The sequence below is a fragment of the Nycticebus coucang genome, chromosome 22, assembly GCF_027406575.1.
Source record: "Nycticebus coucang isolate mNycCou1 chromosome 22, mNycCou1.pri, whole genome shotgun sequence".
NCBI lineage: Eukaryota > Metazoa > Chordata > Mammalia > Primates > Lorisidae > Nycticebus > Nycticebus coucang.
In genome coordinates this window covers 29,410,237-29,425,185 of record NC_069801.1, presented here as the reverse complement: position 1 = coordinate 29,425,185, position 14,949 = coordinate 29,410,237, and the positions used below count along the sequence as shown (strand labels likewise).

Here is a 14,949-nt window from a genome sequence, read left to right as displayed (position 1 = left end):
TAGCTGGGACTACAGGTGCCCAACACAACACCCGGTTTTTTTTGTCGTTGTTGTTGCAGTTGTCATTGTTGTTTAGCTGGCCTGGGCCGGGTTCGAACCCACCATCCGCATTGTATATGGCTGGCACCGTAAGTACTGTGCTACAGGTGCTGGGCCTCAATAAAACTGTTTTTAGAAAGATAATAGTCATCTTTGAGCAGAATAGTTTCAGGTAGTGACTATGGAGGGGTCCTGTTAGGGTTTCTGGAGTGCTGGTAAGTTTCTGTTTTTATCTTATTTTATTTATTTATTTTTGAGACAGGGTCTCACTTTTATCACCGTTGGCAGAGTGCTCTGGCGTCATAGCTCACAGCAACTTCAAACTCTTGGGCTCAAGCAATCCTCTTGCCTCAGCCTCCCCAGTAGCTGTGACTACATCTGCCTGCCACAACCTGTTGGAGTGTTAGGATTATAGGTGTGAGCTACCCTGCCCAGCCAAGTTTCTGTTTTTAAATCTGTGTGGGAGTAACATGGATGTCTTTACTTTGTGAAAATTGAGCTATATACTTAAGATTTGTATACTTTACTATATGGATTACTTTTAAAAGTTTAATAGCCTCCTTTTTCCATCCATCTCCCAGTTTTGTCCACTTGGCCGTTAGGTCTCATTCCCTCTACCTTTGTTCAAGTTCTCTATCATGTATCTTTCCTCTTTCCAGTATTACCAACTTCTCCCTTTTGATTGATTCCTTCCTTTGTGTGTAAATACCCAAATCTCTCCCATTCTGAAAAACCTTTTCCACTCCAGCTAATATCGGAATTTGTCCTTTTCCTTTATATCTAGAGTCTGCCAACTAGAGGGTCTGTACTATTGACTCTTCAGGCCTTTACAGGTGATCTTCTGTGCCTTCTAGACACAGACATTACTTTCCCCAGTGTCACCCATAATTTCCTTCTTACAAATTCCAATTGAAACTTTTCAGATCTTGTCTTTATATACCACTGTCAGTCAGTTGACCACTTCCTTCTTTGTATCTTATATCTACATATTTCCAAGTCTTTTTTTTTAAACAGAGTTTCACTTTGTAGACCTCGGTCCTGTGGTGTCATAGCTCACAGCAACTCAAACTCTTAAGCTCAAGGGATCCTCTTCCCTCAACCTTCCAAGTAGCTAAGACTACAGGTACCTACCACAACACTCAGCTATGGGAGTCACCCTCTTGCTCAGGCTGATTTTGAACTCCTGAGCTCAGGCAATCCACCTGTCTCAGCCTCCTAGAGTGATAGAATTATACGCATGAGCCACCTCACCTGGCCTCCAAGTCTTCAGATATTTATTTAATTTAAACAAAGTCTCACTTTGATGCCCTGGGTAGAGTGACATGGCATCACAGCTCTCACAGCAACCTCAAACTCTTAGGCTCTAGTGATTCTCTTGCTTCAGCCTCCCAAGAAGGTGGGCCTACAGGAGCCCACCACAACACCCAGCTATTTTAGAGATGGGGTCTCACTCTTTCTCAGGCTTGGCTTGAACTCCTGAGCTCAGGCAATCTACCTGCCTCGGCCTCCCAGAGTGCTAGGATTATAAGTGTAAGCCACTGTGCGTGGCCTTATGTTATCTCATTTAATCCTTCCAAACCTAGGATGTGAGTATTATTAGTGCTGCCTCCATTTTATAAATAAGATGACTGAGGCTAGGAGATGGTAAACTTACCCAGTGTCACACAGCTAACTTCCTATCTTACATAAATTCAATAAAATGATCTTCTCCCTTGGTTTCTAGGACAGCTGGTTCTCTTTATATATTTGTCTATCTTTTGTTTCCTTTGTATATCCCTTTTCCTCTGTCTACCCTTTAAATATCTGTGTTTCAGGCTGGGCATGGTAGCTCACACTTGTAATTCTAGTACTCTGGGAGGCCAAGGTGGGTGGATTGCCTGAGCTCAGGAGTTCAAGACCAGCCTGAGTCAAATCAAGACTCTATCTCTAAAAATAGCTGAGTGTTGTGGCAGGCACCTGTAATCCCAGCTACTCAGGAGGCTGAGGCAAGAGGATCACTTGAGCCTAAGAGTTTGAAGTTGCTATGAGCTATCCCACAGCACTCTACCAAGGGCAACAAAGTGCAACTCTGTCTTAAAAAATATAAATCTTTGAGGAATTCTGGGAAGATGGCTGACCAGTAAGTAGCAACCCTCGGCAGAGGCTCCTGAGCAGAGGAAGAAAAACTGGACAGAATCAGACTCTATGAAGCCAAAGGTGGGGAACAGAGCCAAGAAAGAAGTTTGGCAAGCTGTAACTCCAAGGAAGAACATTCAAGGAAACATATTGTAGGTACAAAGCCTAGCAACTAGAGGACAGGAGATCCCTCCCCTAAGCAGGAGGCCTGCCACAGGCTATAAACAAAAGACTCTCATTTTACCTCGCTGGAGAAAGCCACTAAACTCCAGGTCTCTTTCTACAGGGAGGTCCCACTTATGAACCTAGCACCACCACTTCAGGCATAAAATTGAACAGACTTTTCCCCCCACAAGTCCACACTCCCAGTCCACGCTTTCTCCTATGCATGGAGGTCTGAAGTTCTGCCCCCTGCAGAGCACAGAGTGTTTGGTCTTGTCCTGAGAGATCTGGGCATAGTATAGACTGCCAACCGTCAGGACAGAATCTGTGACTAATAGGGAAGAAAGAGAGTGGGAAGAAAGGGACACTTAGTGGGAGGAGGAGCAGTCCCCTGGTTATGACTATGCCCAGCCAGTGGTGGTGTTGACCCTCGGTTTGGGCTATGTCTGGCAGGATGGGGTGCAGAACTCCTGGCTCTGACAGAACCCACAGAGGAAAAGTGGTTGCCCCATGTGGACTGAGTTCAGCAGACAGGGCTGGTCCCCAGCCCCTGCTGGGCCTGCGAGCAGAGGCTTGCTAGGTGTGGACTGAAACCTGAGAGCAAGGGCATGGTCCCCTGATTCCAAAAGAACCCTAGTGCAGTGGCTTACTGGGTGGGAACCAAGACCTGAGGGTTAGGGTGTGGTCCCCTGTCTCCAGTGGGGCTGATGAATAGAGTCTTACTGGATGAGGACTAAGACCTGTGGGGGGAGTTGCAATGCCCTAACTCTAACAGAGTCTGCAAACAGAGGCTTGCCAGGAAGTGGACTGAGGTTGGCATGCGGGGGCATGGTCCCCTGACTCCAACTGGTCTGGCAAGCAGAGGCTAGTTGAGTGTGGACTGAGACCAGAGGGTGGGGATATGGCCCCTGGCTCCAACTGGGCCTGTGAGCAGAGAAGTGGACAACAGTGTGAACTGAGTCTGGTGGGTGGGAGTATGGATCCCTGGCTCCAATTGTGCTGTTGGAGACCCTTGAATCTCTCTCTTTTGAGCAGGATTTGCGCTAGCCTGAAACAATTTAATTGGAATCCATGTCTGGGGCTGTCCACTCAGGTACATTCTGAGGTTGACCTTCAAAGTTCTGTAGCGGAAAAGAACTGAAGGGTGGGGGCTGGGGGCTGCAGCCATTTGTATCTCTTCACAGTAGAGATTTAAACCTAATACTGTGATTTCTTAGGATAGGGTAGAGGTTGGCTGATATCAAAACAGAGCTAGCTTGCACTATCTCACCAAGTAGGTCCTCAGAGTCTCTGGCTGAAACTCTGAAAGGGCCTTTGTAAAGTTGTAAGGGATAAGCCATTATTACAAAGCCTAGTGCTTTGGCAAGGTGCTATCTCTACTACCTGGGAACCCCAATTCAATCTCACCCTACCAGTTCTAATAATCAAACAGTGGAAAATAAACATGGTGCAGACCCAACAGAACTCTGGCAACATGAATAACCAGAGTAGATCACCCTTCCCCCCAAGAAATGACAAAGGAGATACAACTGAAGATTCCATGCATAGACAAATGGCAGTGATGTCAGAAATTGAATTCAGAACATGGATTGCAAATAAGATAAATAAAATGGAAGAAAAGATAGAAATTGAATTCCAAAGAGTAGTTCTAGAATGTTTATTGCAGCCCAATTCATAATTGCTAAGTCATGGAAAAAGCCCAAGTGCCCATCGATCCACAAATGGATTAATAAATCATGGTTGATCTCTTGGGATTATTGGAATTTATCTGGCCAAATGACTTAAGCATAAATCTTTTTTCTTTTTTCTTTCCTTTTTAAGGTTAAATCTGTATACCTTTACCACTGATAACAAAACTATAGAACATCATGCTAATTAGAAATCAGTAGACATAGGAGATTTCATCTATTGGCTTTTTTAAAAAATCTATTCGCTATTGATCTCCTTACTGTGTTTTGAGGTACATTCCTTTATAACCAGTTTTTAAATCATCACATTATCATCTGCAAACAAAGGGGTACCAGTGTTGCTTAACAGAAGATCATCTTTAATAAAATAAATCCTCTGCTTCAAAGGCTTTTGAAATCATTGGATCCCTTTTTGAAAATGATAATGAATTTGTGTCCCAGGGGAACAATAATACTACCGTTGCACAAGTGGATGATACAAAGCAAGTGATGAGGTTTCTGTTTCGGGTTTGCTTTTATTTTCTCTCTTTTGTATTATTTTTTTTCAAACACAGTAAATCTATGATTTTACAGCTAGAGTGGTATTCTGTTTTTTCTAAGCTTGGAGACGCAAATATTGCTATTTAATCCCATTAGTGATCTATTATTTTCCATGTGAACCTTTTCGAAATGATTTAAGTACCTTTTGGTTTTCTTCCCCTAAAAATGGCTTGTGTCTAAAGTGACTTTTTTTCTATTTGGAGGGTTCAAATGAAAGAGATCTGTGCATGCAAACTCTTAAACTTACCAAAAGCAATTTCATTGCATCTATGTTGCAAGTTACAGTGTGAGGAAAATTTGGTCAGTGCCTTATCAATTTGAAGAACAATTTTAGGGCATCACATATGACAATAATTTCATGCCCTCTTACTCCACTGATTTCAGGAGTGTGTGCTGTCCCTCTCTCCACCAGCTTCATCTTTCTCACTATACGTCTAAGAAGGTCTTTACGGAAACTTGTAGGTAATTGTTGCCTTCCTCCTTGGTTGTTGAGCCTTTTTAAACAAACTCTCTTAAAAACAATGTCGAAGAGCCAAGTTTATTTTTATTTTGTTGTTGATGCTATTGTTTTAAGCACAGATTTAATTATAAGACCTTTGAGAAATCCATAAAAGAATAACATATATTCAGAAAAAAATTATTTGGGTTTTATTAAAGCTACTGAACTCTAGTAACAGGATTCCCTGTGGCCAGAAATGAGGTTTGTTTCTATTCATTATTATATTTAAGTAACACTCAGAATGAGCAAGCAGTCACTCAACTTACAAGTTGTTGTTCACTTGAAAATACCATGCAAGAAAGTAAAAACAACTCCAATATACAAATTAAAGGAAAGTTAAAGAAACTAAACTAGATTTCTCAGTGAAAGCAAAGATTGGAGATGTTTCACTTCTGTGAGATTATTGGGATCTATTAGTATTCACCTGATTCAAGATGCTAAAGCTTAATGAAAGGGTTAGCTGGTCCTGAAGGGTTGATAGCAGAATTTGCATTTGATTCAAGCCATTTGGACTATAAAGCAATGGTGGGATAAAAAGAACACATACAAGGTTTGGGGTCTGAACTGTTTGTTTGTTTGTTTGTTTTTCTTAATAGAAAAACAAAAATCTTCACAAACATTAGCTTTGCTTTAGATACCAGCTAACATATACTGAGTTTCCCCTGAATATATCACCTACTAGAACTATTCACAAATACAGTCCAATAATTGCTGACTTAGTACGTCTAACAAAATAGCTGATAAGAAGTCAGCAGACTCTCAAGAATTTCTGCACCTTGATTATTGATAAACTCACTGTTGTACAACCTACTGAAGTTCATATGTTGGGGGTTGGGGGGAGACTAGTCAAATATCTGTAAGGTTAAGTACCCAATGACAATATACAGGAAAACACAAGCCATTTTTATTCTTCTTTATCCCAATTAACAACTTGAGGTACTCTAATGATGAAGCACTTGATTGCACTATGACCTCCTCGAGTGATGTGCAGCTGGGTTCCTCTCTCACTTTTCATTTCTTTTTAATATGCAAATGTGAGTGTGTGACCTTCAGTGTGTTTGCATAAGCCAACTTAAAGTGAATTTAAGTACAGTTTTCTGTAATATTTCTACTGAAATAAATTACTTAAAATTAAAAAAAAAAAAAAAAAAAAAAATAAATCATGGTATATGTACACCATGGAATATTATGTAGCCTTAAAGAAAGATGGAGACTTTACTTCTTTCATGTTCACATGGATGGAGCTGGAACACATTCTTCTTAGTAAAGTATCTCAAGAATGGAAGAAAAAGTATCCAATGTACTCAGCCCTACTATGAAACTAATTTATGGCTTTCATATGAAAGCTGTAACCCAGTTATAACCTAAGAATATGGGGAAGGGGGGAGAGGGAAAGGAGGATAGGTGGAGGGAGGATGATTGGTGGGATTACACCTGCGGTGCATCTTACAAGGGTACATGTGAAACTTAGTAAATGTAGAATGTAAATGTCTTAACACAATAACTAAGAAAATGCCAGGAAGGCTATGTTAACCAGTGTGATGAAAATATGTCAAAAGGTATATAAAACCAGTGTATGGTGCCCCATGATTGCATTAATGTACACAGCTATGATTTAATAAAAAAAAAAGAAAGAAAAAAATTAAATCCAATTTATGTGAGAAAAAAAAAGAGTAGTTCTAAAGTTGTCTCAAGAAATTAATGAATTCAAAGCCCAAGTCACCAAAGATATGAACATAATGAGAAAAGAGATAACAGAGCTCAAGGAAACGAAAAAGTTAGTTGAAGAGCTCCAAAATACAGTAGAATCCCTCCGTAATGGAGTTGACCAGGCAGAAGAAAGGATGTCTGAAACTGAAGACAAAGCTTTTGAACGTTGCCAAACACTCAAAGAAGAAGACAAATCGAGAGCAAAAACTGATCATTTCCTGAGAGAGTTGTGGGATCACTCCAAAAGATCAAACATTTGTCTTATAGGAATTCCCAAAGGAGAAGAGGATGTTCCTAAAGGTACAGATCCTCTACTCCAAGAGATTTTGGAGGAGAATTTCCCAAGCATTGCAAGAGATACAGAACTTCAGACAGCAGTTTCAGAACCTCAGCAAGACTCAATCCAAATAAAGCATCTCCTAGACACATTTTGATTAACTTTGCCAAAGTTAAGATGAAGGAGAAAATTCTGCAAGCAGCCAGACGTAAGAAAAGCATCACCTACAAAGGGAGAAGTATCAGAACGACTGCAGATCTCTCAGCTGAAACGTTTCAAGCCAGAAGATGGTCATCAACCTTCAAACTCCTAAAACAAAACAACTTCCAGCCCAGGATCCTCTACCCAGCTAAACTGAGTTTCATTTGTGATGGAGAAATCAAATTCTTTAATGACATAGATATGTTGAAGGAATTTGCCATAACTAAACCAGCTCTCCAGGTATTCTCAGACCCATCCTTCACAATGACCAGTGCAATGCTCTACCTCCAAAGTAAACTCACCCAGAAAATTTTTTTTTTTTTTGCAGTTTTTGGCCAGAGCTGGGTTTGAACCCGCCACCTCTGGTATATGGGGCTGGTGCCCTCATCCAGAAATTTTTGAACAAAACCCAACTTCCACAGTAGTGAAAGGATTAAAAATGTCCACTGGACATCCAAAAATCATGATACCCAAATCACAACCAGGCTTATCAATTCTCTCAATTAATCCGAATGGTTTAAATTGTCCTCTAAAGAGGCACAGGCTGGCTGACTGGATACATAAACTCTGACTGGATATCTGCTGTATACAAGAATCTTGATTTACCTTAAAGGATAAAAATAGACTCGGGGTAAAGGGATGGACTTGTATAATACAGGCAAATGGAAACCAGAAAAAATCAGGGGTTGCAATTTTTATAGCAGATACAATTGGCTTTAAACCAATAAAGATAAAGAAAAATAAGGAAGGTCACTACATATTTGTCAAGGGAAACACCCAACATGAAGAGATTTTGATAATTAACATTTATGCACCCTACCAGAATGCTCCTCAATTCATAAAGCAGACCCTAATGGATATGAACAATTTGATATCTTCCTGCACTATAATAGTTGGAGATTTTAACACCCTTTTCACAGTTTTGGATAGATCCTCCAAGAAGAAACTAAACAAAAAAATTAGACTTAAACCTGACCCTAGAACAAATGGACTTTGCAGACCTCTACAGAACATTTCACCCTAATAAAACTGAACATATATTCTTTTCATTAGCTCATGGGTCATCCTCCAAAATAGATCATAACCTAGGACACAAGTATAACCTCAGCAAATTGAAAAGTGTAGAAATTATTCCTTGTATCTTCTCGGACCACCATGGAATAAAAGTTGAACTCAGCAGCAACAGGAATCTTCATACTCAAGCAAAGTCATGGAAACTAAATAATCTTAGGCTGAATGATAGCTGGGTCAAAGATGAGATTAAGAAGGAAATCACCGGGTGGCGCCTGTGGCCCAAGGAGTAGGGCGCCAGTCCCACATGCTGGAGGTGGTGGGTTCAAACCCAGCCCCGGCAAAAAAAAAAGAAGGAAATCACCAAATTGTTGGAATAAAATGATAATGACCACACAAATTATCAAAACCTGTGGGATACTGCAAAGGCAAACTTATAGCATTTGGAGAAATTTATAGCATTGGAAGCCTTCATCAAGAAAACAGAAAGAGAGGAAGCCAACAACTTAATGGATCATCTCAACTGGAAAAGGAAGAACATTCCAACCCCAAACCCTGCATAAGAAAAGAAATAACCAAAATTAGGGCAGAATTAAATGAAATTGAAAACAAAAGAATCATTCAGAAGATCAATGAAACAAAAAGTTAGTTTTTCGAAAAGGTTTGACCAACCTAACCAGAAATAGAAAAGTAAAATTTCTAATATCATCTATCAGAAATGATAAAGGAGCCCGGCGCTGGGGCCAGGAAGTGGAGCCCGCGCCGCAGAGGCTGTGCGGACACCATGGCTAAGTACCTGGCCCAGATCATTGTGATGGGGGTGCAGGTGGTAGGCAGGGCCTTCGCCCGGGCCTTGTGGCAGGAATTTGCAGCAGGCCGGGCAGCAGCTGATGCCCAGGGACATGCTAGACACCAGTCTGCAGCTGCATCCAACCTCTCTGGCCTCAGCCTCCAGGAGGCACAGCAGATTCTCAACATCTCCAAGCTGAGCCCTGAGGAGATACAGAAGAACTATGAACACTTGTTTAAGGTGAATGACAAATCTGTGGGTGGCTCCTTCTCGGACCACCATGGAAGGAGCATGGTGGTCCGCGCAAAGGAGCGCCTGGATGAGGAGCTCAGAATCCAGGCCCAGGAAGATAGAGAGAAAGGGCAGACACCCAAAACGTGACTGCTCGGCTCCCCCCACCCCACCCTGCCACCTCTAATTTATAGCTTGGTAATAAACGTCTGTTCTGCAAAAAAAAAAAAAAGAAAGAAAAAAAAAAGAAATGATAAAGGAGAAATAACAACAGACACTTCAGAAATTCAAAAACTCCTCAATGATTACTATAAAAATCTCTATTCCCAGAAATATGAAAATCCAAAGGAAATGGACCAATACCTGGAAGCACACCACCTTCCTAGACTCAACCAGAAAGAATTAGAAATCTTGAACAGACCTATATCAATCATTGAAATAGCATCAATAATACGAAATCTCCCACAAAAGAAAAGTCTGGGACCAGATGGCTTCACATCTGAATTCTATCAAACCTTTTAAAAGGAAATAGTACCTATATTATGCAACCTTTTCCAAAGCATAGAAAAAGAAGTACTTCCCAACACATTCTATGAAGCAAATAACACCCTGAACCCCAAACCAGGAAAGGATCCAACAAAGAAGGAAAATAATAGACAAATATCATTAATGAATATTGATGCAAAAATATTCAATAAGACCTTAGCAAACAGAATTCAACAACACATCGAAAAAATTATATGCCATGATCAACTTGGTTTTACTCTGGGTTACAGGGTTGGTTCAACATACACAAATCTATAAATATAATATATCACATCAATAAAATAATAAACAAAGACCATATGATTCTCTCAATTAACACAGAAAAAGCCTTTGATAATATCCAGCATCCTTTCATGATCAGAACACTTAAGAAAACAGGCATAGAAGGGACATTTCTGAAACTGATAGAGGCCATCTGCAGCAAACCACAGCCAATATCATATTGAATGGAGTAAAATTGAAGACATTTCCACTCAGATCAGAATCAAGGCAAGGATACCCACTGTCTCCACTGCTATTCAACATAGTAATGGAAGTCTTAGCCATTGCAATCAGGCAAGAGAAGGCGATTAAGGGTATCCAAATAGGATCAGAGGAGATCAAACTCTCACTCTTCACTGATGATATGATCCTATACCTGGAAAATCACAGGGACTCAACTTCAAAACTCTTAGATGTGATCAAGGAATACAGCAGTGTCTCAAGATACAAAATCAATACTCACAAGTCAGTAGCTTTTATATATGCCAACAATAGTCAAGCTGAAAATATAGTCAAGGATGCTATTCCTTTTACAATAGTGCCTAAGAAGATGAAGTTACTGGGAATTTACCTAACAAAGGATGTGAAAGATCTCTGTAAAAAGAACTATGAAACTCTGAGAAAAGAAATAGTTGAAGATGTTAACAAATGGAAAAGCCTACCAGCTCATGGCTGGGAAGAATTAACATTGTTAAAAATGTCCATACTACCCAAAGCAATCTACAGATTTAATCCCTATTAAAGCACCATTGTCATACTTTAAAGAACTTGAAAAAATGGGCTCAGCGCCTGTAGCTCAAGTGGCTTAGGTGCCAACCACATACACCAGAGCTGGCAGGTTTGACTCCAGCCCAGGCCTGCCAAACAATGATGGCAACAACAACCAAAAAATAGCTGGGTGTTGTGGCGGGCACCTATAGTCCCAGCTACTTGGGAGGCTGAGACAAGAGAACTGCTTAAGTCGAGGAGTTGGAGGTTGCTGTGAGCTGTGATGCTATGGCACTCCACCCAAGGCGACAGCTTGAGGCTCTGTCTCTCAAAAAAAAAAAAAAACTTGAAAAAATAGTACTTTGTTTTATACGGAATCAGAAAAAAAACCTCGAATAGCAAATACATTACTGAGAAATAAGAACAAATCAGGTGTCACATTACCAGACTTCAGGCTATACTATAAATCTACAGTGATCAAAACAGCATGGTACTGGCACAAAAACAGAGTGGTAGATTTATCGAACAGAATAGAGAACTAAGAGATGAACCCAGCTACTTATTGTCATTTGATCTTCGGCAAGCCTATCAAAAATATTCAGTGGGGGAAAGACTCCCTAACAAATGGTGCTGGGTGAACTAGCTGGCCACCTGTAGAAGACTGAAATTGGACCCCCACCTTTCACCATTAACAAAAATTGACCCTCACTGGATAAAGGAGTTAAACGTAAGCCATGAAACTATAAAAATACTAGAAGAGAGTGCAGGGAAAACACTTGAAGAAATTGGCCCAGGAGAATATTTTATGAGGAGAACTCCCCCGGCAATTGAAGCAACACCAAAAATACATTACTGGGATCTGATCAAACTAAAAAGTTTTTGCACAGCCAAAGAGCACAGTAAGTAAAGCAAACAACCCTCAGAATGGGAGAAGATTTTTGCAGGTTATGCTTCCAACAAAGGTCTGATAACTAGAATCTATAGAGAACTCAACCTAATCACTAAGCCATGTGTAAATTTCTATGTGGGCAAGAGACTTGAACAGAAACTTCTCTGATAAAGACAGAGCATGGCCTACAAACACATGAAAAAATGCTCATCATCCTTAATCATCAGAGAAATGCAAATCAAAACCACTTTGAGATATCATCTAACTCCAGTAAGATTAGCCCACATCACAAAATCCCAAAACTACAGATGTTGGCGTGGATGTGGAGAGAAGGGAATGCTTCTACACTGCTGGTGGGAATGCAAGCTCATACAACCTTTTTGGAAAGAAGTTTGGAGAACACTCAAGGAACTAAAAGTAGAGCTACCATTCAATCCTGCAATTCCTCTACTAGGTATATACCCAGATGATCAAAAATGATTTTACAACAAAGACATTTGCACTAGAATGTTTATTGCAGCCCAATTCATAATAGCCAAGACATGGAAACAGCCCAAGTGCCCACCAACCCATGAATGGATTAACAAATTGTGGTATATGTACATTATGGAATACTATGCAGCCATAAAAAAGATGGAGACTTCACATCTTTTATGTTTACCTGGATGGAGCTGGAAGATATTCTTCTTAGTAAAGTATCTCAAGAATGAAAAAAAAAGTATCCAATGTACTCAATACTACTATGAAATCAATATATAATCACCTACACACTCATAGGAATAGCAAAACATAACTATAGTCCAGAAAGTAGAAGGGGAGGGTGGTGCCTGTGGCTCAGTGAGTAGGTTGCCGGCCCCATATATTGAGGGTGGTGGGTTCAAACCCAGCCCCGGCTAAACTGCAACAAAAAATAGCCGGGCGTTGTGGTGGGTGCCTGTAATCCCAGCTACTCGGGAGGCTGAGGCAAGAGAATCGCCTAAGCCGAAAAGCTGGAGGTTGTTGTGAGCTGTGACGCCACGGCACTCTACCGAGGGTGACAAAGTAAGACTCTGTCTCTAAAAAAAAAAAAAAAGTAGAAGGGGAGAGACAGGGGAGGGAGGGGGGCTATGGGAGGAGGGAGAGTATTTGGGGGGACCTCACCTAATGTGCATGATGCAATGGTACATTTCAAAACTATTAAGAAATGAGTATCATTGTGATGGATGTGTTACTTAGTTCAATGTAAGCATTTCGCATTGTATATTGAAGCAGTACCCTGAACCCTATAAATGCATCAATGTACAAAGTTATGATTTAATAAAAAATAATAATTAAAAATATATATAAACATTTGTGTTCCCTAGGACTCCATATTTTTTTCTGTTCTCTCTCTGCATGATCTTTCTGGGCACACATCTAATTGGTTTTAATCACCACCTGTATACTGATGGTTCCAATCTCTATCTTCAGTCCATATGCACCAGCCCTCAAATCCAGCTTGTATGAAACTGAACTCATCACCTTCCTCTTTCCCACAAATATGATTATTCTCTTGTGTTCATTTTTTCAGTGGCACCATTTTGTTGTTGTTGTTTTATTTTTGAGGAAGGTGATGACCCCTGTCTCTAAAAAGAGTTCTCATTCTGTTGCCCTGAGTAGAGTGCAATGGCATTATCACAGCTCATAGCAACTTCAGTCTCTTGGGCTCAAGAGATCCTCCTGCCTCAGCCTCCTGAGCAGCTAGGACTACAGGTGCCTGCCACCGTGCCCAGTTATCTTTTTTGTTTTTAGTAGAGATGGGGTCTTGCTCTTTCTCAGACTGGTCTCAAACATGCGAGCTCAAGCAATCCACCCACCTAAGTCTCCGAGATGCTAGGATTACAGGCATCAGCCATTGCACCTGGCCCATTTGGCAAACTCTCATTCATTTTTCATGAATCTAACCCCAAATTTACCACCACAGTCAAGTCTTTGCTAATTTCTCACAGCAAAAGTTGTTTCCCTTTTTAAGTTCCTCACAGTATTCTGTAATGTCATGTTCAACAGCAAGTATAATGAAGTAACACAGGTATGGATTCAAATTCCAGCTTTGTCATTTAGAAACTGTGTGCGGCTGGGTGTGGTGGCTCACACCTGTAATTCTAGCACTCTGGGAGGCTAAGGCAGGTGGATTGCCTGAGCTCGCAGGTTTGAGACCAGCCTGAGCCAGAGTGAGACCTCGTCTCTAAAAATAGCCAGGTGTTGTGGCTGGCGCCTGTGGTCTCAGCTACTCAGGAGGTCGAGGCAGGAGGATCTCTTGAACCCAAGAGTTTGAGGTTGCTGTGAGCTATGACACCATAGCACTCTACCAAAGGTGACAAAGTGAGACTCTGTCTCAAAAAATAAAAATAAAATAAAAGTAGAAACTGTGTGTTATTTCACCTCACCTCTTTGGAGCTGTCTCCTCATAATTAAATTGGGGATACTACTATCAACCTCAAAGGACTGTTGGTGAACGTAAAGATGTCAATATAAGGTGGCCGACACATGCTAGTCACCCAGATGGTGTTGATATCGCTGTCTCCTTCCCTACCCCATGCAAAATTACGATTTCTTTGAATAAGTAAATTCTTACTCTTCTGTGTTCCCAGCACCTAGACAGAGCTTGGCAGGTATCCAATTCAGAATAAATGTTTCATAACTGATAAATATGGAGAAAATATTGTGCTGATGGAAAAACAATTATCTCCTTTTTTTTTTTTTTGAGACAGGGTCTCACTGGTCCAACTCTTAAGCTGATCCTCCTGCCTCAGTCTCCCAAGTAGCTGGGTACCTTCTAGCAAAATTAGTTGTATGTAGGACTTTCTCCTCTGTTAAAAATCAATTCCCTGAGGAATTGTCCCTGCTGTGACTTAGCAAAAGGGCTGTGCTGCTGAGAATTTTTATTTATTTATTTATTTTTGCAGTTTTGGCCAAGGCCAGTCTTGAACCCACCACCTCTGGCGTATGGGGCCGACGCCCTACTCCTTTGAGCCACAGGTGCCACCCATGATGAGAATTTTTAAAAGGCTGAGACTGGATAACCCAGGTTGGAGAAATTTGGGCAGCTTCTCCTCTGGAGAAGTTAAGTCTTCTAAAGTATGTGGCACACTGCCCTCTGGAGACTGCAGGTTTTTCTCAAGACATTACTTAAATAGATCTTCCCATAAGACCTGTACCCAGACCCTGAAGAACCTTATGAAAGTTTTCATGTGTGAAATGTTGCTGAGAAGCTCTTCTAAAATTCCCAGATAGCAATTTCGTTTTTAAAAGTCTTATTTTAAT

At 40.8% G+C, this 14,949-nt stretch overlaps 1 protein-coding gene across 1 annotated transcript; it reads left to right on the top strand.

The window, feature by feature from the left end:
• The first annotated feature begins 8,978 nt into the window (after positions 1-8,978).
• Positions 8,979-9,482, top strand: LOC128575311 (mitochondrial import inner membrane translocase subunit TIM16-like). The gene has a single exon (XM_053576894.1). The coding sequence runs from the start codon at positions 9,027-9,029 to the stop codon at positions 9,411-9,413; it is 387 nt and encodes a 128-aa protein (XP_053432869.1). The 5' UTR covers positions 8,979-9,026; the 3' UTR covers positions 9,414-9,482.
• Positions 9,483-14,949: the final 5,467 nt, after the last annotated feature.